At 36.5% G+C, this 25926-nt stretch overlaps 1 protein-coding gene across 1 annotated transcript; it reads left to right on the top strand.

Annotated features, from left to right (window-relative positions):
* Positions 1–6223: 6223 nt before the first annotated feature.
* LOC133314717 (copper-transporting ATPase PAA1, chloroplastic-like) lies at positions 6224–20864 on the top strand (the record flags this gene model as incomplete). Its single annotated transcript, XM_061516229.1, has 11 exons — positions 6224–6703; positions 6792–6845; positions 7351–7504; positions 9341–9415; positions 9563–9840; positions 14358–14591; positions 14996–15094; positions 15416–15565; positions 16635–16781; positions 20549–20599; positions 20692–20864. Coding segments are annotated over exons 1-11 (1847 nt in total), but the record flags the coding sequence as incomplete, so codon positions are not given.
* Between the last annotated feature and the right edge of the window lie 5062 nt (positions 20865–25926).

The raw sequence follows: 25926 nt of genomic DNA, 5'->3' as shown, positions 1-25926 counted from the left end.
AAATAATACCAACATAGTTATTTACTTAATTGCGTCAATTAATCAAAAGCGGTGCAAATAAACAAATAACATAGCTTATACGTATATTTCACTAACACTGCATATAGACTATCCAAGATGGCATAGACACTTCCTATGCTCTTCACAACATATCATCGGGTCATATGCATCAAAATAACAGTCATGCACATATTAGAAGATAGTCTAAATCATATAACATGTCATCAAGGCATAATAGCAACCATGTCTCTCGCTACATGCACTATCTCTATCCTGGCCTCCTGCCATGCGATGCCTCAACACCATCGAGCTCTGTACCTGAAATGTAAGTCCCCACACAGGGTGAGATCAACCATCTCAGTAAATTAGGGGTCCTTGGAGGGCTCCTCCACCCCTAAGTTCACTTCAGGTATAACTACAGTATACAATAATATATATGCATCAGAATATGTATATCAATGCATGTGTGCAATAATCAATCCTACTAGCTAGAGAATATAACAAGTATGCATTACGCAAGGAAACATCATCTTGCAACATACCGTATGAGGAAACACTGTCTCATACTATGCATAAGGAAACTCCGTCTTATGCCCCACACAAGAAAACAGTGTCTTGTGTGGCACACAAACATACATACATATACAGCAACATATAACAATTTATTTTTTAACATATCATATCAAACTACCATCCTCCCTCGGAGTCTGGTGGAACAAACGGGGGATTAACCCCAAGGACCGAAAGCTTACCTCTTGAAGCTAGGTGCTATAGCACTTTCCTTGCCTATGCAATCAATCAACAACCCCTCAACCAATATCACCCTGTACTTGGAATTTTGAAGAATCCAAGTCTAGCTAAATGGAACGGTCCAATGCTTGATCTTCCAATAACATGTCATTTGGTCCAAAATTACAATAGCAACCATGCATACAACTACAACCAAAAACACCATTTTAAGGCCTTAAAGAGTAAGGATCCTAAACTTTATTCATGACTAAAATTTCAACTTGATTAAAGTAATGGTTTTTATGCTTTTTCTATGCTAAAAACACTTACATAACATATTTTGTGAGGACATTTATATTCATTTTCACAACTAACTATCCAATCATAAAAAACCCCATTGAAATAACCTAAATCAAGGAAATTTCATGAAAATTTCATGAAAATGCAAAAGAGTTTGAGTCTCATTACCTTAGAGGAATCAAATAAGGTTGAGAGGGATGATTTTCAAGCTTCAAAACCATTTTCCATGACTACTGATGGACAAATCCGAAAATGGGTGTTTTGGGAGATGATTTCTCTCTCTAAAATATAAGCTTTTAAGATGAGGATAATGATGGGTATGGGTTTCCATGGAGTAATTTGGTAGAAGAAGATGAAATGGAGATGAAATCACTTGGTCCCTCCAAAGGGCTTGGTCGAACAAAGAAGAAAGAAAAATCAGTATGCTTCTTGGCCAACCAAGGAAAGTCACGATGGAGTGGATTTGTAAGGAGAGAGAAATGGCTTTTGTTTAAGTTAGAAAAATATCTACTAAGGGTAAATACTCTTCTACCCTCCTTGCTTAACTCACTTTCTCACTTACTAGCTTGAAGTATTTAACGTATGATTTTGGGCTCTTAAAATTATGGAGTGGTTTCCATTAATTTTATTTTATTTTATTTTTTTGTTTCGGGTAATTTTGGCTACTAGCATTTTTATCACAAAACTTTCACTATTCACACTTTTACCCTGAAAAGTTATTTAATTTAAAGAATTAGATTTTTCATCTAATTAATCTGTTTTAGTCATTAACTAATTCCTAATCATTTATTTGGGTTATTATAATTTGCGACGGATATTTTAGATGTTGTCGCACTTTTGGTTCGGTATTATGTTACATGTTCCATCGCAAGATCTACGGTAGTCTAAGGTATTTGTTTCGTGGCAAAGATTGCGACTGATTTAAACTATCCTTTTGTCGCAAATATTGCGATGAAAGTGTAATATTTTTTCTGTTGCTAATTTGCAGAGGAGGTTTTCCACGCAAATTTCTTCGCAGATTGCAACAGAATAACACTGTAGATAGGTCTGTCTATTGTGACAAAATAATAGTATTTTGCGTGGAAAATTTTTTGTAGCAATCTGCGAGGTATTTTGGATCAACCAAATTCCGTCGCAAATATCATTTGCGATGAAGCATGTAGAGAGAACCTTGTTTCCTTGTAAATTCCATCGCAAATTTTTTCTGCGAGGGAATTTTTCTATTTTGCGATGGAAATGTTCTATCACTATTACAGTATTTTCTAGTAGTGACTGCCTGTTATCGTCGACCGCTATCAATAGGCACCAACAACCACTGCCACAACTAGCCACCACCACCATCTCCGATCAGCCTTATAATTGCCACCAATCACTGTCGGTGCCTCCACAACCACCATTGCTGTCGTCGCCATCGGTCACCACCACCGCTGCCATTAGCCACTATAATTGCCATTACACGCTACCACCCCCACCTGCCATCCCCAATCACCAAGCACTAACCATCACTGCCACCATTTGCCACTGCCATCACCATTATCAGTCAGCCACCACATTTATCATCGACCATTACTGAACCGTTACCACCACATATTGTCACCATCTCCACAACCACCACCAACACAACCCATTGTCACTAACTACTGATCACCAATATTGACAAATAATTTAAAATTTATTTTTTTAAAAATTATTTTGTGAGTGTATATATATATATATATATATATATATATATATATATATATATATAGGGGTAAGATATTGTAACAATCAATTAGTGTTACTACCAATCAATTTCACCGTTAGATCGATTATGTTGATCCAACAGTTATATTTATTTTCATCTTTGTATGGCTATGATTCCCTATATATATTTCCATCTTTTAATGCTTTCACATTACATATGGGGAATCATAATCATACAAAGATGGAAATAAATATAACTGTTGGATCAACATAATCGATCTAACGGTGAAATTGATTGGTAGTAAAACTAATTGGTTGTTACAATATTCTTCTCTATATATATATATATATATATATATATATATATATATATATATATTTTAAATTGGTAAAATCATTTCTGTAGCTACTTTACGTACAGCAACAACATGTGTATGGTTATGATTCCCCACATTTAATGCTTTCATCCTTTGTATGGTTATGATTTCCCGCATTTAACACTTTCAAGTATATATATATGGCAAGTATTTGATTGCTACACGTACAACAACTGCAGAAATGTAAACCCCTTTTAAATTTTGTAAGTTATTTATGTATTTTAATATATTTAATTTAAAATTATGACTTTTGAAATTTTTTAATAATTTAAAATAAGAATTAATCTGTAAATAAATTAAAAATAGACAAAAATATCCTTTTTAACAAAATTTTATATTTTTTAAGGGATGGGTTATTCTGCCTACTCTCATTTTGCCTACCCCTTTCATTACCGTTCGATTACAATCTAATCCAACGGTCCATATTTGCGAAATAAAATAAACTCTTTTTCCCCTTTCTTTCTCCTCATTTCCTCCCATACCCTGTCTCTCTCCTTTCCTTTCTCTCTTCCTCTACGCCATATCGGAGACATTCGATATGCCCACATTCTTTTCGACCAAATTGAGGAACCCAATACTTATGATGGTTATTCTCTTAATAAAGAGAGGTCACCTTTCCTGCAAATGCTTATTCTCTTAAAATATTGATTAAAACATGGTGCAAGACATAGATAGATTATTTGCATTTGGAAAAAATTGATAAATTGAAATTGATTTTTTTTTCAAATTCTTTTACTGAAGTTGAAAAGCTTCTCACTTCACATGGAGTTGGAGAGGGTGGGGGCTAAAGAGGTCTACGACGGCAGACACCAGCGATGAAGGAAAAAAAACGGTATGGCGTAGAGGAAGAGAGAAAGGGGAGGAGAGAGAAAAGGTGTGGAAGGAAATGAGGAGAAAGAAAGGGGGAAAAGGGATTTATTTTATTTCGCAGATATGGACCATATAATCCAACGGTAATGAAAGGGGTAGACAAAGGTAGGCAAAATAGGAGCAGGCAGAATAACCATCCCATTTTTTAAAATTGATTTTTAAACTATTTATATCATATCATGATTATATAATTCGTCTTAAACACCGAATATGATAATATTATTCTATCAGACTAGTTATCTAGTGTAGATCATAACAGCGTATGATATAAGCTTATCAATCTCATGTTCTATTCTACTCGTATCCGACTCTTTTATCCTATCAATTTCTATCTTATTATTTCCATCAAACAGACCCTAAATAACCCTGCTTAGAATAAAAAAAATATTGAAGAGTTATTGGTCTAGTGAAGTTTAAGCTAGATCTCAAGATTTAACTTGCTCAAATGATAGTAAGTTCGATTTATGAGAGTTGCAATTCGTGAAAGGGTAAAGAGACTTAGTGCCTGTTTGGATCCTTTTTTTAAGCTAGAAGCTACTTATAAGTATAAGCTAGGCCAAACAGGTTTTGGAAAAAACTCTTATAATGAAAAGCTCTTTTTTTTATAGGGAAAACTTCAAAAAACCCCTATAACTTTTCTCATAATCATTTACCCCTTCCCCAAAATTTTGAATCATTTACTCCCTCACTTAAAGTTTTTTTTATCATTTACCCCTCTAAGTGAGGGGGTAAATGATAAAGAAATTTTAAATCAGGGGGGTAAGTGATAAAAAAATTTAAATAGGGGTATAAATGATTCAAAAAAATTGTGAAGGGGGTAAGTGATAATTGAGAAAACTCATAGGGGAGTTTTTGAAGTTTTTCCTTTTTTATAATGAAGAAAAAAGCTGAAAATTAAAAGCTCCTAGGAGAAGCTATTTTTTAAGCTCTTATTTGTTTTTCTTGAATTGTGTGTTTTTTTTTAAATGAAAAGTGATAAAGATAGAAAGAGAGAGATAATTTTCTTGAAATATGTGCTTTTAAGTAATTTTTAAACTAAATTTTTTATGTAATTTTCAAACAGCTTTTAATTTCTTTTTTTAAGCTCTTTTTTTTAGTTTTAGCTTATAAATAACTTCTAACTTAAAAAATAAGAACATCAAAACATGTTCTTAAACCAGTGTTTAAAAACCTGGCCCGGCCATCGACCCGGCTGAGGTCAGGGGTCACGGAGTCACGGGTTCAACCGGGGGGTTAGGGGGTCACTACGCTGAACCGGTTTTATATATTAAAAAAATATAAATAGATATATCCTATATGAAAATATTAAAAAACAAATCACCAATCATCAAAGATTCAAAATATACTTAACATAATTCACCAATTACAACCACAAGTCAATATTATACAACCTAATTAAAGTATCAAAATACCAAAGTACAAAACTCATATTCTAATAGAGTCACTACACTGACCTAGTTCTACCTCTTTTGAGAAGGTCTCTGACAGAAAAATTTAAAGGAAGTAAGAATGAGTTTTTGTTTTCCATCGACAACGGTAAGGATTTCATTTGAAGGTGTAAAATTCTTAACTTTTCTTGAAGATTCATGGCAGTGAGATGAAAATTGAAAACATTTAGGTCACTAGGAGAGAAGAGAACAATTAGATTTAAGTTTGCAAGTATTTTTATTTATTTTTTTAATAAAATAATGTTGTTTCTTGGAGAAAAAAATTAAAAAAAAAAACATGCAATGATACCACTCTGACCCGGAAGTCACTGAAATCCGACCGAGTTTTGGGAGTCAGAGAGATCGATATGCATATAGGATCTAATTTTTACCCCAACCCTCAAAGGGGAGGGGTCAGAATTGACCCGGGTCAACCAGGGATACAACGGAGTTTTAAAAGAGTGTCTTAAACTCGAAATAGGATTAGGGCCTAGGGGGACTCACTAGAGCTTCGGATTGATAATTATCAAAAATAAAAATAAATATAAAAACGTGTAATGAGGAAGCTAAACTGAATAGGGAAGGGCTCTTTACAATGTCATGAATTCAATCTTAATTATTTTTTGACAGATTCAATTAAAATGATCATTTTAGAGCTTTATCACTGAATTTATGGTTATTGATATATAATGAAGGACTGAATTTTAACACAAGGTAAGAAAAAGAGATCAATCCATTCCAGGTTAAAGTATAATGTGTAAAGAAAAAATGGAGAAAGTTTTGAGCAAGAGAAAAAATAAAAATAAAAAATGGGAAAAGCAACGCAGTGAAGATAAAAGATAGCTAAAAAGTAAACGACTCTTCTCTATTTTCCTCCCTAATCCAATGGATTCTGCGTTCTCCGTCACCACGACGGCGCAGATGGTGCTTTTCAGAGCACTCCACCGTCATTTGACCGGAGCTCCTCAACGCGCGCTCCTCCGCCGCAACCTCAAATGCATTGTTGCTTCCTACAACAACTGCTGCCGCATTCCGTGCTCTTCTGCCTCTTTCGCTTCTGCGCCGTCGTCGCCGTCGCTCGCCAAATTCCGTGCGCTGCTCAAGCGAACACCATGCCCTCTGCGCTGCGTTTCGACCTCCGCTGCTTCGTTTGCTTCTTCCGCCGGCAGTGGTAATGGCGGCGCTGGAGCCGGAGACGGTGGAGGCGGAGGCGGAAGTTCTGGCGGTGAGTCTGGAGATGGTAATCTCAAATTGGTTGTTGACGCGGCTCAGGAGTTTTCTGCACTTTCTCCTGATCTTATCATTCTCGATGTGTCGGTGTGGACTCTTCTCTTTGCGAGGTTTTTTGCGTTATTCTTCTTTTCTGAATTTTGATTATTTAGTTCTGTTTCTCTGTGTGTGATAGGGAATGGTGTGCGGAGGATGTGCAGCGACTGTGAAAAGGATCCTGGAAAGTCGAGTATGTTGTTGAGTTTTGGATTTGATTTAGTGTTGATGCTTCTATTATCTTATTTTTAAGATGTTTGGTGTCATGTTGTTGGTTTTCTAATAAGTTTATGCGGATACTTGATTGAAATTGGACATTTATGCTGTATTTTTAATTTCGTAAGTCTGTGGATGTTCTTGGAGATGATTACCATTGAAGTGGAAAAATCACGCTCAGAGGTTTCAAAACAATGGAGTAGTTCAGTGTCTGATAATTCTTAATTTGAATTTACTCTTTAGGTACTTACTTCTAAAAACGTAAGTTTGAAAATTAGTTTGTTTGGAAGAGTAAACTTGGCATTCTGTGTTGGTTTTTTCTCCTTGATAATCTCTTTTTCTGGACAAAAGGGAAAAATTAAGGAAAAGATATGTAAGGTGGATAAAAAATTATATATATTCTTTAAATGCAAGTGCGTATATAATTTTTTTGTTTACAGTAATCTAAATCCTGGCTCTTTACTTTTTATGTTAATGGACAGCCACAAGTGTCATCTGCTAGTGTAAATTTAACAACAGAGACAGCAATAGTTTGGCCTGTATCTGAAGCTAAAACTGCACCAAATTGGCAAAAGCAATTAGGGGAGGCACTTGCAGAGCATTTAACTAGCTGTGGTTATAATTCTAGCCTTCGAGGTATATTTTTGAGATCATTATTCGAATTGAGAGAGAAATTCATGGTGAGGGAGAAAGTAAGAGAAAATTTAGATCACCTTGATGTGAATCTGAAAACTGAATATTTATGTATAAAACAAGTTCTATTTATAGAGCTGAACAAGGCTGACTCATCTGCTGAGTTAGAAACAGCTAATGCTACTAAGTAACAGAAAAGGCTAAGAAAGTATTCAGTGTACTCAGGTTCATGATAAGCTACAGTAATACAGCAATGAATAAAGTATTCAAGAAAACAAAAACTAAACCAATGTATAGCTAATAATTATCAACATAGTGGATTTTTTCTTTTTGTGTTTTCTGGCTGAAAAAAGATATGGCAGAGGAGTTGATCACGTGACCTTTGTGTCAAAGGAATTGGCACAATAGCTGGCTATTTAAAACCAGCAAATTCATAGTGTAGTACAGGTGGATATTTAAAGTCAGCAAAGTCTATGTTTGTACAGCTTTAAATTTGTAAATCTTTTATTCTCTACTCAATTAGGATAGCCCAGCTGTAGGATAGGTCTATAATTCTGTATTGGTAGTTTAGATGATTTACAGGACTAAAAATAAACTTGTATCAAATATATTATATGAGAATTCTCCCAGAGGAGAGCATAGTTTTGCCTACACTTTTCTACGTTTGACATTGCATCAAATTATCTCATGATCCTAACCTAGCTAAAAAATTCCACGTCTCTCTTGTCCTTTGTTCCAGGCCTGTTGTAGTCCAGACCATGTTCTTCTGAGTAATTTTTTTGGTTTATTCCCAGTCCAAGTTTGGTTCTTTGTGATCAAATTCTCTCAGCTCATGTCTTCCAGAATTTAGTATTGTAAACATTCGATACCTTAATTATGGTTTTAAGTTGTAACTGTATTACTCTCCTATCATAATGTGTTTTCCTCCCCCTCATTGAGTTCTCTTTATCATTTATGATGATAACGATGATTCAAACTTTTCTGATTTTGGATTAAAGCATAAAGAATTTCTTTTTTACTTTATAGACCATATTCCCTTTTTGCATATTTGTCACCTCCTACCAGTCACTTGACCACTATGCAAACCAATTCTGCCAATAACCGGGAAAATGGATTATATTGCAAAACACTGTGATGGGAACCTGATGTAAATCCTTGTCTATTGCTGATAGTTATTTTTAATTGCTTCTATTTTACTTTTTTTTTATTGCTTTATTTTATTTTTGGAGGCTACAGAACTACAGGGGCACCCTGGGTGGTGGTGTGAGGATTGTGGACAGTTAGTTATACCTTAGATTGCATGAATCACCACCCTCTTATACTTGTTTACCGGCTAGCACATTTTTCCTCATTATATTCTTGGGAGATTAGCTTTTTCCACAGAACTTGTTGCCATGGAGGCCTCATTGGAATCATAAATTATTCTGCTACTTGAATGTATAAAATTTTGAGAAAGTTGCAAACAAGAAAGGAATATTTTGGTAAAAATATTTCCAGCATAAGAATAATTAACCTCTTAGAGTGGCTATAAGTGGTTACTTATTAGCCACTATTCAAAAATCATTAACCTGATGAGTGGTTAATTTTCCTAAACATAAAATATTTTAATCAGGAATGATATAGTGGTAATTTTTCCTAATATTTTTTGGCGAATCTAGTTATAGTAGTCTGATGCTTGTCATTTTTAAATTTCATCTCTGAGTTCAAGTTACAATTTTCAGAGTGATCAAATTCTTTTGCTAGGTTGAAGCTTATGGCATGTATGGAGTCTGAATCACCCCAGCTTTCTCCATTGACGTGTTTGATTGCTTAACTATTCTGCTGTTTCTGAAAGTGCAGATTCAGCAAGAGACAGTTTTCTCCAAATATTTGAAAGAAAGACGGAGGAAAGGCATAGACAATTAAGAGAAAGTGGTAAGCATCCCATTAAATCTTTTCTATGTAAAATGTAGCAACAAGAGCCTACATATGATATTTCTGAATGGTTCTCTAATGATTCGTCTGCTGTGATTTCTGAAGCTAATTGACATACTTCCTTTCTTTTTTGTATGCTGTTTTAAGGTCGCGAGCTAGTTGTTTCTTGGGCTCTTTGTGCTGTCTGTCTGGTTGGCCATCTCTCTCATTTCTTTGCAGCGAAGGCACCATGGATCCATGCATTTCATTCCATTGGGTTTCATCTATCATTGTCTTTGTTTACATTGCTTGGTCCTGGACGTCAACTTGTCCTTGATGGCTTAAAAAGCCTTCTTAAAAGGGCGCCAAACATGAACACCTTAGTTGGTCTTGGAGCTTTATCATCATTTACAGTCAGTTTATTTGCTGTCTTGCTGCCAAATTTGGTAAAATGTCTTTTAAAGTTTGTTATCTCCAACTTCTAATGTTGAATTCATTTATTTGATGGCTACATTTAGCAACTCAATTACCTCGAACTAATTAAAGAAAATGGAAAACTCAAATTACTGGCTTATTGTCAGTCATTTAGTTTTGACTGATGCAGTTATGACAAATTTATTGTTGCCATGTAGCTATAGTTTGCCCTTTGCAATGTCAATAGCAGTTCACACATTATTATTTTGGAATTCTCTTCAAGTTTGTTTTAGATTGGGTTGGGCTTAATACACTCTTTGATGTCTTTTAACAATTAAGAGATACATATAAGTGTATATACTTGCATGCATGCACATGTACAAGTAGGTTGATAGAGTCAGTTAATTTGTTCTAGTGGATTGTATTTTTGTTATTAGCAATAAATAAAGAGATAATAGTTTACTCATTCCTTCATAGTCTAGTTTGGTTTGGTTTTAGCCTTTATGCCATCTAGACATAGTTTTTGTAAAGAACCTTGGGATACACCACCCCAAAAGCTAGCTCAAAGGGTGGGAGTGCCCAAGACCTTATAAACTCCACATTAGTTGCACATACAACCAATGTGGGACTATATATCTCAACACGCCCCCTCACACGAGAGCCCACTGGGCTTGAAGGGTGGACAACATACAAGTCCACCTACATGTGGAGATTCCACTACAAAGAAAGTGGGGGGCAGCGAGGCTCTGATACCATGTAAAGAACCTTGGGATACACCACCCCAAAAGCTAGCTCAAAGGGTGGGAGTGCCCAAGACCTTATAAAATTCCACATTAGTTGCACATACAACCAATGTGGGACTATATATCTCAACAGTTTTAAATAGCAGGTAGCGGCCGACTCCAAAAACGCTATAGCGGTATAGCAGGTAGCAGTAAAGCCTCTACTGTGAAATCCATATAAATACTTATAATAAATTATACCACATATATAAATGCTATATAAATGTTATAAGATAAGAAATCACCCAAAATAGGAGGAAATAAGTAATGAAAAGTATGATACTACACATTCAAAACAAGGATTAATGGGAACATAAAGGAAGCAACATACTAGTTCATTGAAGGAAACTAAATTAATAATATTCTAGGAACATAAAGGATCCAAGTAGAGTCAAATACAAATTGCTCTATCAAAGTCAAGAAGGAAAAGAACTAATCAGAATCATCATCAAACATTTCTTCAAAGCCTTGTTCTTTTCCACCCTCACTTTCTTCACTAGTATTAAATTTGTAGATTTGTTCATCCTCATCTTCTATTTCTTCGTTATCACCTTCAATCTGTTCAACCCTTATTCACCTAGAGCTTGATGGCATAGAGGCAGCTTCCTTCCTGAATCTAGTATGCTGCCTAGTGTAAGTTATAGGCTCATTAGCCCTAGTTACATTAGCAACATCTCCCCAAGTCAATGTATCATCATCAAATACGAACTCATTTTCTGCATCTTCACCCACTTCTCCCACCACCCATTCATTACTTTCATCAATGTCTTTTAGGACAATAGGATCAACCAAATCACGACTCTCAAAACGTTCTTTAAGAGCTTGATTATACTTAATAAAGACTAAGTCTTACAACCTTTGATGCTCAAGCCTGCTTCTCTTCTTAGAATGAATCTAGTTTACAATTTCCAAAGAATATTAGTTTCACAATCATGATATGAAACTCTACAAACAAAATCATTTAACAAGTACTTACATGCTCAAAAATACTCCAATTACGCTCACATCCCAATGAGCTACAAGTTAAGCCTAACACTCTAATAGCAAGGTTTCGCAAATTTGGAACATGTGCTCCATACGACTTCCACCATTGAGCTGTAATGCAAATTACAACTTGTTAACATTACCACTTGTTAAATAAAAGCTTAAAGTGATCAAATAAGTGTGCTTTTACTTATCAGGAGCGATTTTATTCCTTTGTCTTATTGCTGTATTCATACCAAAAAGGCCTTATGCACTCCTATATTTTTTCAATTGTCCATGTATCTTGTCCACCTCTTCCTCATTTGCACTTAGCTTGTCAATGCATTTATATAGTCCAACTATCAATTAAGCATCATCATCAATCTTTGGATTAGCATAATAGTATTCGGGGTTTAGATAATGACCTCCAACATGTAATGGATGATGAAGTTGGCAGTCCCATCTTTATCAATTATAGCAAAAACATCCTTGTATTTATCTTCATTTCCATTGAAAGATTTTTTAATTGCTTCCTTGGCCCTATCTATTGCTTCATATATATATCCCATTGCGGGCCTTCTTTCATTATCAACAAGTCTAAGCACCCGCACAAGAGGCCCCATAACCTTTAAAGAATGAATAACATCATTCCAAAATGATGGCATAAGTACAGTGTCAGTCGCCCTTTTTCCCTTAGGGTCTTTTGTTGTATTTGATTTCAGCCAATCATCTGATGTGAACATCTTTCTAAGATTATTTTTTTGTTTATGAAGCCTTTGCAATGTGAGGAAAGTTGTAGCAAATCTTGTCACTCCATGCCTAACTAATTTAGTCTTGCTTGTATACTTCCTCATTGTGTTCAATGCCAATGTGTGATTATAAATGAACCTAACAAGCTTGATGCCTTTTTGTATTTCTTTTTTACTCTCTCAATTTTTCCAATATCTTCAAACATCAAATCCAAACAATGTGCAACACATGGAGTCCAAAACAGATTTTCTCTCTTCGCTTGTAACAATTTGCCTAAGAACAAATTAAACAACCTAAAATGAGTAACAAGTAAAATAAAAATTAACATTAAATGAGGTTAAATTAAACAAATTGTGTCTTACCAGCCAATACATAATTGCTTCCATTGCCGGTCACCACTTGAAAAACATTTTTCTCCCCGATCTCTTCAACAAAATTATCTAAAAGCTCAGATAATTTTGCTCCACTCTTGACATAAGAAGAAGCATCAGTGCTCTTCACAAACATAGACCCGGATGGAGAATTCACCAAGAAATTTATCAACGTCCTATTCTTTCTATCAGTCCATCCATCCGACATAATGAAACATCCATAGTTGGCTCATCTTTTAATAAATCCTTGGTGTAATCCAATTCCTTTTTAAGTAGAGGAATTCTGTACTCATAATAACTTGGGAGCTTTAGACTTGGACCATAATTCCCAATTGCTTCAACCATGTACTTGAAGCTTTTTGAACGTATAACATTGAAAGGTATTCCATTCTTACACAAAAATCTTTCAATGTATTGAATAGTTCTAGCCCTTGCTTCTTTATCACAAGCATAATTTATGCTTGTTTGCCTCTTTCCTTTGCCCACTTTAATGCTTGCTTCTGGTTTCTTAAAAAAAAGTAAATCCAAGGGGCCTTTAACTCTCTTGGCAGCAGCAGCAGTATTACAATTTGAGGCTTCACTTGAAGTTGTCTCACTCCTTTTCCCATTTTTAATGTGTTGAATTTATTGCACCTCTTCTAACATATCATCAGCTTCATGTATATCAACACTCTATGCATCCTTTTCAGCAAGCTTTTGCACATAAGCATCTTTCATAATCTTCTTAATTTCGGGTGAGATTTTTGTACAAGGACCCACATCCCCCTTCAACCCAATCTGGTGTCTTTTGGCTCTTGTGATGCCACCCGTTGTAACTTTCCCACAAAAATCACATGTTACATATCTCTTACTATTGATATCTTTTAAACTATTCTATTGCCACGCCATATCAAGATTTTCACCGGTGGGTTTTACCAATCCGCAAGAAGCCACGGAAGCTGGGCTGTTTTGTTGGATATTTTGCGATGCCTTGACCAGAAAATAACGGGGGTTGAAGAAAAACAGAGGCAAAAGGCAAAACAAAACAGAACAGTGGCAAAACAGAAGGGAGAAAAGAAGGGCCTTCAATGGAGTGGCTGTTGCGTCGCAAACCAGAAAATGATGAAGGAAAAAAATTGTTCTCAAACCAGAACAGTCGCGAACCAGTAAACAGAACAGTTGTGAACCAGAAAACTGGGGCTGAGTGCGTCGTTTGTTTTCAACTTCAACCAGGAACTTCAACAGAACAGCATGCTCGTGGGTTTTTTTCTTCTCAGCAGAAACAAAGAGTAGAAAAGAAGATGACACAAATGAGGGAAAGAAGATGTGGAAAAAGAGGGAAAGAAAACGTGGAAAAAGAGGAGGGAAAGAAAACACGTTTTCCCTCTCTTCTTTTCAGAGAAAAAAAAAAAACCGCAAGTAAATACCTGTTTTACACCTCATTAATCCAGCTGTCCTTTTTTTTCACCATTTTACCCTTAAATGAGATCCAAATTTCCAAAATGATGCCCCCGTTTTTTTTCCTCCCTGATCCAAACAAGAATGGAAACCAACTATTGGTTAGACTTAGATGCGCATCATGTGCTTGCATTTACATATTAACCAGAAGCTAGAAAGTATATTTGTTTCATTGAAATTATGCTGCTGGACATGGGATAGCAATTGATATAAGTTTTATTGTATTAAATGGTGTTTTTTGTGCAGGGTTGGAAGGCTTTCTTTGAGGAACCAATTATGCTAATTGCATTTGTCTTGTTAGGAAGAAATCTTGAACAGAGGGCTAAAATTAAAGCAACCAGTGATATGACAGGACTTCTTAGCTTATTGCCATCAAAAGCTCGCCTTGTAGTTAACAATGGGGAAACAGAGATTGGCTCAGTTGTTGAAGTTCCTTCTGACAGTCTTTCTATTGGAGACCAAATTATTGTATTACCTGGAGTAAGTAATATTAGAATCTACATATTATCGTATAGTTAGTAGCTTCTTCACCCTTTTTTGGTATTTGATGAAGCTTCGGTTGTGTATTCTTTCAGAAAGGCCGAATTTGTTTGGAGTATCTTTGGGTGATAAAAGTATCTAGTGAAATATTAAAGAAAAAGAAAAAATGATAATATTGATGTGTTTTATGTCCACTACAGGGGGAAAAGGGGGAAAGAGGGATTACCCATCTAACCGCTTTGCTTCCATATTCCTGAAGTATGATGCTGTTTGTGCTGCAAAACTATTGCTAGTAGTGATTTGAAGTTTGAAAACATTCCACTTAAATTTTTACAAGTGACATGCACAACATATTTGTCATAGCTACTTGCTTTGCCCTTTAACCCATATATCTCATTCTCTAGGACCGTATTCCAGCTGATGGAATTGTGAGAGCTGGTAGAAGCACTGTAGATGACTCAAGTTTCACTGGGGAGCCACTGCCAGTAACAAAAGTACCTGGGGTACATTTTATCTTGACAGAATTTGTTATAATCTGAGATTTTTTTGGCTTCTGACACAACTTGTAGATATTGTTGGTTCCTTTGAACAATGGTGTATGCTGTGATAATTGGCTCTCAATTCATCAGAGCATTGTGTGTGGTTTATCATAAAACAGGAAAACAATTTGGTTTTTAATGTTCGTGTTGTACATTTGCATCTTAACAGAGGATGGGCATACTTCATTTTCTGTGGATATATGATTGAACCTTGCACATTTCTGTACGTGTAGCAGTATGGGGAAGTTGATTTATGTAACTGATTGATGGGTTTTATATCTGCAGAGTGAGGTTGCAGCTGGAACTATAAATCTTAATGGAACTCTTACGATTGAAGTGCAGAGACCAGGTGGTGAGACTTCTATGGCAGACATTGTTCGTCTAGTTGAAGAGGCCCAAAGTAGGGAAGCTCCTGTACAGCGGTTGGCTGACAAGGTTCTCTTACTGAATCTCATATTTCTTTTATAGCAAGTTTGTTTTGTTTTGTTTCTACATTAAGTTGTCTGGCTAGTGGCCAGAGTTAGTTTCCTTGAATTGGGATGCCTGATCCACAGGTTTAGCATTATAATTGATGCTCTCTTCTGGCTTGGAAGAATAAAATGTCTTGATAAATTGACCAAAAAATTATGGAACCTGGTTATTATTAGTGTTACAAGTTCAGAATTAATGGAATTAGAACTTTCCCAGAAAGTATGAGAAACTGCAGAGAGAGAAAATCAAATTACTCTGAATGATTCAGAGTGTAGACTGAACTGATCAAGTGATTTACACAGCAGTACATAAATAGTTGAATATCTGTAAACTGCGTATGACATCTAACTGAATCTGTTAGCTGTTACAAGGTCACAAACTGTTAAACTGTTGTGACAGCCTAACAGAACAGATACTCTAATAATAAGAATGGTTTAGGTTCAGATAAGATGTGAAGCTTGAAGTCTGTACAGGATTTTTTTCTTCTGTTTTTTTTTTTTGGTTTTTGGGGAGAGGAAGGAGAGGGGGTTTGTTATAGTTGACCTTACTAGGGGTTCAGAGCATCACAGCTGTTATACCTTGTATAGATAACATTTTTCTCTTTTTGCAAATTTTCACTTGGCTTTCTAGTAAAGGTCTTCTTTTCATGTTCAGAAAAAAAAAATAAAAAAGGTACCATTTCTTGCCAAGATAAATGTGTTCTTTTTCTTACTTTTTATTTGGGTTTATCGATCGCCTACTTCAACTAGTAAGGGATAAAGGTGTTGTTGATATTAATGTCAAGATGATTTAAATAGAACTTTAAGGAAGAAAATGATTATTTAGATCATGACAAATGGAGGAAATGAATATAAAAAATGAAATTTGTGGTACATTTAAGTATATCTGTGTTGGAAGTCTATTAGTGATTTAAGAAGTTGCAAATTATGCTTATCTGTGTATGTGTTCCTTTGCTGGTATTATTGGTATTCTCAATTATCTTTATGCTTATATATTTTTCAATAAATCGAGTAACAGCTTTTTGTGTGTCCAGGTGGCTGGACACTTCACTTATGGAGTGATGGCGGTCTCTGCTACCACATTTATATTCTGGAGTCTGTTAGGCACACACATTTTACCTGCTGCTGTATATCAAGGAAGTGCAGTTTCACTGGCTTTGCAGCTTGCTTGCAGTGTTCTGGTATGTTTTCAAATGTCTTCCATGGACGTTATATATCCCATCATGTATTTTGAGGCACATGGCAGCTTGAGCATATTTTGCCTTCATCTATATTTTTGTGTCTCACATAGTGGCTTGGTCCTTCAGATTGAAATTCTTTGACTTGGAATAAGAGTTGTTGGGAACCATTGGTCTAAAGTTTAACCTAGATGCGCTTTGATAGAATTGAGAGTGCGCAGAGAAAATGATAGAAAATCTGAGAAAGTTAAATAGATAGTTGATATTCAGTTGTTAGATCTGAGTACAAGTTTAGTACAGTCATCCCAACAGAATTCTAACAGACTAACAGTAACTGTTTAACAGTAATTGATAACTGACAGTTACTATTAGAACAAACCTAACTGACAACTGTACTAACTGAACCTCTACTAACTGTACAATTCTATAACACGTGTGAAATAGCTATAAGAATAACTACTCTAATATCCCCCGAAACTCAGGGTGAGTCAAAGAATTGATCACACACCCTGAGTTTGTTTCTCAGTTCACAGAATCTGTTGGTGGACTGGGCTTTGGTTTGGATGTCTGTATATTGATCATGGGCAGGGAACTGCAACTGGGACATTCAGTTCTGCATATTGAAGTACTCCAGCAATAGACATATACTGAGTGGGCTCTAAATTTTGTAAGTTTACATCTTGGCATCAGTCATTTATGCCTTAGCAAGCAAGTCCCTTATGTATTTCCCTTAAGATAATAGTAGAGAGCCACTTGGAAAGTGCTTAACGTCATTTATGCCTTAGCAAGCAAGTCCCTTATGTATTTCCCTTAAGATAATAGTAGAGAGCCACTTGGAAAGTGCTTAACTTCAATACCCAAGAAATAGCCTAGTTTTCCAAGTAGCTTTAGTGCAAATACTGAGTCAAATTTTGTGATCAGCTTATCAATCAGTGGCAGTGAGCTACCTGTTACAATAATGTCATCTATATATACTAGAACTTAGAATATTTGTTTCTTGTAATTTAGTGAAAATGAATGAGGAGGGATCACATTTACGGGATCGAAACCCAAAACTGATTAAGGTGTTTCCAAGGCGCTCAAACCAAAGCCCTTGGTGCTTGTTTTAAGCTTTCAGTATGCACACCAAATATCTGTCCTCAACCTCAAAACCAGGGGGCTACTACATGTAGACCTCTTCATCTAGCAGGTCATCTAAGAAAACATTGTTAACATCAAGCTATTGTAAGCAATGTATCATACGCAGAAGATAGCAGCCAGGGAAAATAACTGTTGATTCTGCTGCTTCTGAGCCAGATAACCTTCCCCACTTGCACAATCTGCTTTAGAAAAGAATTGGAAAAATTGGCGGGTTCACAACGAAATTCTGAAGTTAATGGTTGATACGAACCTTGGGAGAGCCTCACCTCAAAAGCTAGCTCGTAAGGTAGGAGAGCTCAAAGTCCATATAAACCCCACATCAGAACCTTACGCTTCTAATGTGGGACTCCAAGTCTCATACCTTGCAATTGAATCCTAACATTCCACCACACTCTGCAGCCCCGGCGCCCATGCGGCCTGGCTTTGTGCTAGTCTTTTACTAGTCCTGGGCGAACACTACAACGCTAGCGTCACCAGCTGCACCATTCAATTGCAATTGGGAAACATAGTGGAAGGCTCTGATACCAATTGATATGAACCTTGGGAGAACCTTACCCTAAAAGCTAACTCTAAGGTAGGAGAGTCAAAGTCCATATAAACCACATACTAGAACCTTATGTTTCTGATGTGGAACTCCAAGTCTCATACCTTACAATAGGATCGTAATATCAATTGATACGAATTTTAGGAGAACCTCACCCTAAAAGTTAGCTTGTAAGGTAGAAGAACCCAAAGTCCATATAAACTCAACACTAGAACCTTATGTTTCCGATGTAGGACTCTAAGTCTCATACCTTACAATAGGATCGTAACATCCCACCACGCTCCGCACCCCCGACGCCCACGTGGCTTGGCTTTGCGCTAGTCCTTTTCTAGCCCTAGGTGAATATTGCAATGCTAGTGTCACCAGCCGCGTCGCTCGATTGCAACTGGGAGACATAATAGAAGCTCTAATACCAATTGATACGAACCTTGGGAGAGCGTCAACCCAAAAGCTAGCTCATAAGGTAGGAGAGCCCAAAGTCAAAGTTTATATAAACCTCACATCATAACCTTATGTTTTTTATGCGGGACTCCAAGTCCCATATCTTGCAATTGGATCCTTTTGATTACATTCTTGAATCTTGACTTGCTACTTCCAGAGTAAAAAGTTGTTCTCATCTTGCTTCACAAATAGAGCTTGGGAGAATGTGATAGGAGCAAGCACAGGAACAGAAATCAGACTAGAATTTTGATATGCACCCACCCACGATTAAGGTGTATCGTAGGGAAAGGTTCAGGGAATCACAACCTATTGCTGACTCAGCTGCTGCCAGCTCAACAATTGGAGTGAATCGTGTGAATTCTGTTGGAGAAATGGTTAGAGAAGGGGAATAATGCATTATCTTTTGGGCCATTGGGACTTAGACACCTTGGGAGAGAACGGGGGCTCTCAAATTCCTTATGAACCTATCCATGTTATCGTCTTCTTTTAATCTGTAACAACACTGTTGGAGTAATTACTAGTTCCATTGTAATTCAACCCTGATTCTGTTTTCAGAAAATACAATCTGGTTATTTGGTTGCTGTTCCTTTTAATTCCTTTAGAAATATTGCCTTGGTTGTTACAAATTCTGATTTAAACTTGGAGGTGTAGTGTTGATTGGAAGGTTGGAAGCCATTGACTAGGATCGAAAAGAAACTCTTTTTTTGGAAAACCAAAAAAGAAACTCTAGATACTATGATAGAATTGAGAGAGAAAGTTAAAGAAAGTGAAGGAAAAAAATGCAAAGTCAGATGGAGAAATCAGAACCAGTTATGAATGAGTGTATTGATTATTCAGTAGTTAGATCTGAGTACGAATGTAATATATAGCAGAGTCATCTCAACAGAATTCTAACATATTAACAGTAACTGTCTAAAAGACTGACAATTGACAGTTACTGTTATAATAAACCTAACTGACAACTGTACCAACTGCACTCCTACTAACTGTACAACTCTATAATACGTGCAAAATAGCTACAAGATGAACTACTCAATACGGATGGTGAAGAATTGAACATTTTCGCACAAAGTTGTGGTAGGATCTTTTTTTTTCTTTTCTTTTTTAGTTTATGCTTCAAGATTCATATGATTTGATGTAAGCGGGCTAGTTCTGTGTTAGAAACATAGGGTCCATTATTTGTCCCTTTAAAATTATTCAAATCCATTTTATCTGTGTGTCAGTGTATATTCTTCTTTAGCTCCATATCTCCGTATGCCTCTTTTTTTGGCTACAGATATGTCATTTCATATGTCCTTTTGAATGCTGCATGTCATATTTGTGGGGAGCATTTAAAGAAAAGGAATTTGCAATTGCAATAGCTAAAGAAGTAAAAATTGGAGTTAAGAGTTATCCTTTCATGCAGGAACTTTTTCCTGTTTAATAGACGCAGGCACTTTTGTGTTAATATAGGTTCAAAAGTAGCTCTTAGTCCAACTTACTGATTCATTTTATATAGCTGAGTGACTTTGGAAGGTAAAATTAAGTATGGTACACAACGCAGCTGCTCTTTCTTGTTTTCCTTAATAGAAAATAAGCCTATTTTGAGCTTTCAAATTTCAGATATTGCTTATATGAAAGTTCTTATAACTGTTTATTGATGCAGGTTGTTGCTTGTCCATGTGCACTTGGGTTAGCCACACCTACTGCTGTGCTGGTAAGACCTACATAGGGACCACATCTGTCACCACCTTAGTTATCGTTGTGTTTGAAACTAAGCCCTATTTTACAATTTCGTGTGTTTAACAGGTTGGAACTTCTTTGGGGGCTAAAAGAGGATTACTCTTGCGGGGTGGAAACATTCTAGAGAAGTTTGCCATGGTAAACACAGTTGTGTTCGATAAAACAGGGACCCTTACAGTTGGTAGACCTGTGGTGACAAAGATTGTCACTCCTACATGCATAGAAAATGCAAATCCAAGGTAGTGTAGGGCAAGAAATTTTTGTTCATTTATCACAATCGATTCATTTGGAAATATTCTTTTCTAAAGATGATGACTTTGTCTAATTTTTCATCTGCACAAGATGATATCCATTTTGCTGTCGGTATAGAATCAGGTTTAAGTATTTAACCATGAATAATCATGAGAGAAGCCATTCCCATGTTGTTAATACATGATAATAATGACTGGAATGGAAAAATACTGATTATTACTTAAATATTCAAGTACAAAGTGTTACAATATATAGATAGATGTGAGTAATTACTTTCATAATATTTAATTCTTGGGAAACACAAAATAAATAAATATGCTCTATAATCCGTCCTATCAAATGTCTTATAAAAGGAAAAAAAAATCTACAATAATTGCACAATTATTCCTTTAATATTTACAACAGTCTTCTTCAAACTGGTCAATGGATATCTATCATTCCCAACATGCTAGTAAGATCTTGAAACCTCTCTATAGGCAGTCCTTTAGTTAACATATCTGCTAGCTAAACCATTGAAGAAACATAAGTTGTGTTGATAAATCCAATATCTAGTTTTTCCTTGCAACAAGCTGGTTCATCTCAACATGTTTACTTCTACTATGTTGAGCCAAATTATGGGCAATGCTGATAGCTGATTTGTTGTCACAGAATATTGAAACTAGTGATTGACGAAAAAAATGAAAGAAACAGAGAGAAAAAGTTTAGAACATAAGAGAGAAAACTGAGATAACTTAGTATTTTTTAAAAGCGTGTTTTTTGTTATTTTCTTCTGATTCTGAGCACTTGCTATGAAATAATTTATATTAGATACAGAACACAACTACACTTTACAGCCCTCACTCTCCTCTCTAACTCAAGGGTGGATAAAGAAATTGTAAGTTAATCATACACCCTGATTTTGTCTTTTAGACTAGAGAACTTGATCTAGGACAATAGCTTGGTAATACCATCAGCAAGTTGGTCTTCAGCAAGGACAAGAGCAACAATCAAGCTCTTGTTGAGAACTGGAGAGAGAGAGAGAGAGAGAGAGAGAGAGGCTGTACTCAAGTTGTCAGAGTGTATAACTGGAGTTGTGACCGGCACATGTAGATCAGTGAGGTTTGGATCCAGAGGAGTTCTGAGGTGTCAAAGCCAAGCTGCGGTATTTTAGTACTGGAATGTGCAACTAGAGGCTGCTTTTTAGACCATCAAGATATTAAGTTTGGTCCGAAGAAAACACAAGCACTAGAGATAGTTCTGCATCTGGGTTGATGCCCAGTTAGAATCACAAAAGGCCCGAAGAGAGACCAAGTTTGGGCTGACACCTGGCTCAAGAAGCAATTCATGCATAGTTGTACCTTTCAAATAACACAGTATGTGTTTTAACAGCCTTCCAATGTGACTCTAGTGGCTGTTGTAAATATAATAAACTGGCAGACTTTATTAATACAACAGGAAATTTCAGGTCAAGTGATGGTGGCATACTGAAGTGCTCCAACAGTGGACCTATACAAATGGAGGTCCTTCAAACAGTCGCTGCCATGTTTGCCTGGTTCACAACTGCCATAGGAATATAAATTATACTTGAAAAAGGGTATTCTGATATATTTTAGAATTGTAAATAATCTGTACAAAGGGTTCTCTATTTATAGAGAATATTTGACCTACTTTTAACCTAATGGGCTTGGCCCAATACAACAAAGGGCTTGGCCCAATACAACAATAAATGACTAAATAAAAACTAAATAATAACTAAATCAATATTATTTACAACACTCCCCCTCAAGCTGAGGAATAGATATTTATCATTCCCAGCTTGCTAGTAAGTTCTTGAAATCTGTCTGAAGGAAGCCCCTTTGTTAATAGATCAGCTAATTGACGCTCAGTGGTAATCAACCCGCTATCAAGTTTCTCTTTGATGAAATGGCGGTCGACCTCAATATGTTTAGTCCGATCATGTTGAACTGGATTATGAGCTATACAAATAGCGGACTTATTATCACATAGCAGCTTCATAGGTCCCTCACATTTTATTTTGAGATCATCAAGTACAATTTTCAGCCACAGTAACTCACAAATGCCTTGAGCCATAGCTCGAAATTCAGCTTCTGCACTTGATCTGGCAACCACATCTTGTTTCTTACTTCTCCATGACACCAAGTTACCGCAAAGAAACATGCAATAACCAGTGGTAGAACGACGGTCAGTCACGGATCCAGCATAATCAGCATCTGTGTAGACTTCTAAAGATAGATTGCCATCACGTCGGAATAACAATCCTTTACCAGGAGTACCTTTAAGATACTGAAGAATTCTCTCTACTGCCTGCATGTGTTTTTCCTTTGGATCGTGCATAAACTGACTGACAACACTAACAGCATAAGCTAGGTCTGGTCTAGTATGGGCCAGATATATCAATTTCCCAACTAGCCGTTGATATTGTCCTTTATCAACTGGAGGACTCTCTTCTTCATAGCCCATCTTGTGATTCTGCTCAATAGGAGTATTAGAGGGTTTACACCCGAGCTTTCCTGCTTCTTTGAGAAGATCAAGAACATATTTCCTTTGGCTGATAAAAATTCCTTTGCTTGAATGAGCTACTTTTATCCCTAGGAAATATCTCAGTTTCCCAAGGTCTTTGACTTCGAACTCAGAGGCAAGCCGTGTCTGCAGAATCTGTCTCTCCACAAAATCATCACCTGTGATAATAATATCATCAACATATACAAGGAGCACAGTAAGCTTCCCGTTTTGGGAGTGCTTGAAGAAAAGAGTGTGATCTCCTTGACTCTGTCTATATCCTAAGGTCATCATAACCTTAGTAAACCTTCCAAACCAAGCACGAGGTGACTGCTTCAATCCATACAAGGCCTTTTTTAATCGACAAACTTTATTTTCCCCCTTCACAGAATCAAAACCAGGCGGGATTTCCATGTAGACTTCTTCTTCTAACTCACCATTGAGGAAAGCATTTTTCACATCAAATTGATTTATATCCCAATTGTAATGGGCAGCAAGGGACAACAAGATTCTCACTGTATTCATCTTTGCAACTGGAGCAAAGGTTTCTTCATAATCAATGCCATAGGTTTGAGTGTAACCTTTGGCGACTAATCGAGCCTTGTATCTCTCAAGAGTGCCATCAGAATTATATTTTAGGGCATAAACCCATCTGCACCCTACTGCTTTCTTTCCGTTGGGTCTATCAATAACCTCCCATGTTTTATTTTTCTCCAACGCATTCATCTCCTCTTGCATGGCTTGAGCCCAATTCCCATCTTTCAAAGCTTCATGTACTAATTTTGGGATTGAAGTAGAATCTAGTGCTGAAACAAAGCTTTTGTGCTGCACAGAAAGATTAGCAGAGGAAACAAAATGGGAGATAGGGTATTGAGTACAAGAGGGACAGGAAGAACAAGATTTCTTGGAACAAGATCTTTTTCCTTTTCTTAAAGCAATGGGTAAATCATCAGAAGCAGTAGTAATGGGTAAGTCATTAGAAGTATCATGATCAGAAATATGAGATTCAGGACTTACCAGTGGTTCTGACGATTGAGGTTGCTGTTGAGGCAATGTGGGCTGTTTCCTTCTTTGATATACCAATTCAGGTGTTACAATCTTCCGTATCTCTTGTGTACTTGATGTATCAGTCATAGGAGGATCAGTTACAGGAGGATCAGACATAGACACATTAGGAACAGGAACAAGAGGAAGAGACACTGACACAGGTGAAGGAGTAGACACTGAAGTTTCAAAGAAGGAAGGTGATGAGTCTTCTGGTGAATCATTCTCCCCCTGAAGATGAGGACCTTGGAAAAAGGACTCAGATTCCTGAAATGTAACATCCATAGAAACAAAAAATTTCCGACTTCCAGGGTGATAGCACTTGTAGCCCTTCTTATCAGGAGCATATCCAAGGAAGACACATTTAAGAGCCCTAGGATCCAACTTACTGCGATGCTGTTTATGAATATGAACAAAGGCAACACACCCAAACACTCGAGGAGGAAGACTTTGCAAAGTTGGAACAGAAGGAAAAAAAGAAGTCATGGAGTGAATAGGACTTACATGATCGAGAACCCGAGTGGGTAGACGATTGATCAAGAATGCTGCAGTAAGAATGGCATCTCCCCAATAGCATTTGGGTACATGTGTTTGAAACAATAAGGCACGAGCAACTTCAAGAAGGTGACGATTTTTCCTTTCAGCAACCCTATTTTGTTGAGAGGTGTCTACACAAGTAAGTTCATGAATCATACCTTGATTTTGTATAAATTGGGAAAAAGAGTGATTGACATATTCAGTACCATTATCTGTCCTTAGTCTTTTGATTTTTTTACAAAATTGAGTCTCAATCATTTTATAAAATTGAAAGAACAGTTTTGGTACCTCAGACTTTTCATGCATTAAGTAAACCCAAGTTACACGAGTGCAATCATCAATAAAAGAAACAAACCATTTATTTCCAGAAGAATGAGGGACCTTAGAAGGACCCCAAACATCAGAATGAATAAGATCAAAAGGTTCAACACTTTTAGTAATACTAGAAGGGAAAGACACACGATGATGCTTAGCAAACTCACAAACATCACAATGAAAAGACTCAACAGACTTAGACAAAAACAAAGACGGAAATAAAGACTTGAGTAAACTAAATGGAGGATGTCCCAAGCGCTTATGATGAAGCCAAATCAGAGAATCAGCAGTTGACTGGCCATGTGACAGTAAGATGTGATCCTTAACATGAGTTGCAGGAGATTGTGACACCAGATAATACAGCCCACCTTGCTCTTTAGCACCCCCAATCGTCTTCCCTGTGGCGAGATCCTGAAAAACACAGTGAGTAGGAAAGAAGGTTACAGTGCAATTTAAATCTTTTGTGATTTTATGAATAGAAAGAAGATTAGTAGAAAGTTTAGGGACATGAAGAGCATCTTTGAGATGTAAGGAAGGCTGTAATTTTATGTTACCAGAACCCGCAACTGATGTATGGGAGCCATCAGCTACGGCTATCGTATGAGTGCCAATGGTAGGGTTATAAGAAACAAAGGGGTCAGCACAACAAGCCAT

This window comes from Gastrolobium bilobum, unplaced genomic scaffold (assembly GCF_033153095.1).
Source record: "Gastrolobium bilobum isolate Gb01-03AN ecotype WA unplaced genomic scaffold, APGP_CSIRO_Gbil_v1 utg142082, whole genome shotgun sequence".
In the NCBI taxonomy this organism is placed as follows: Eukaryota; Viridiplantae; Streptophyta; class Magnoliopsida; order Fabales; family Fabaceae; genus Gastrolobium; species Gastrolobium bilobum.
Note: the sequence above shows the minus strand (reverse complement) of the source record. Positions and strands in the feature narration are given on the sequence as shown.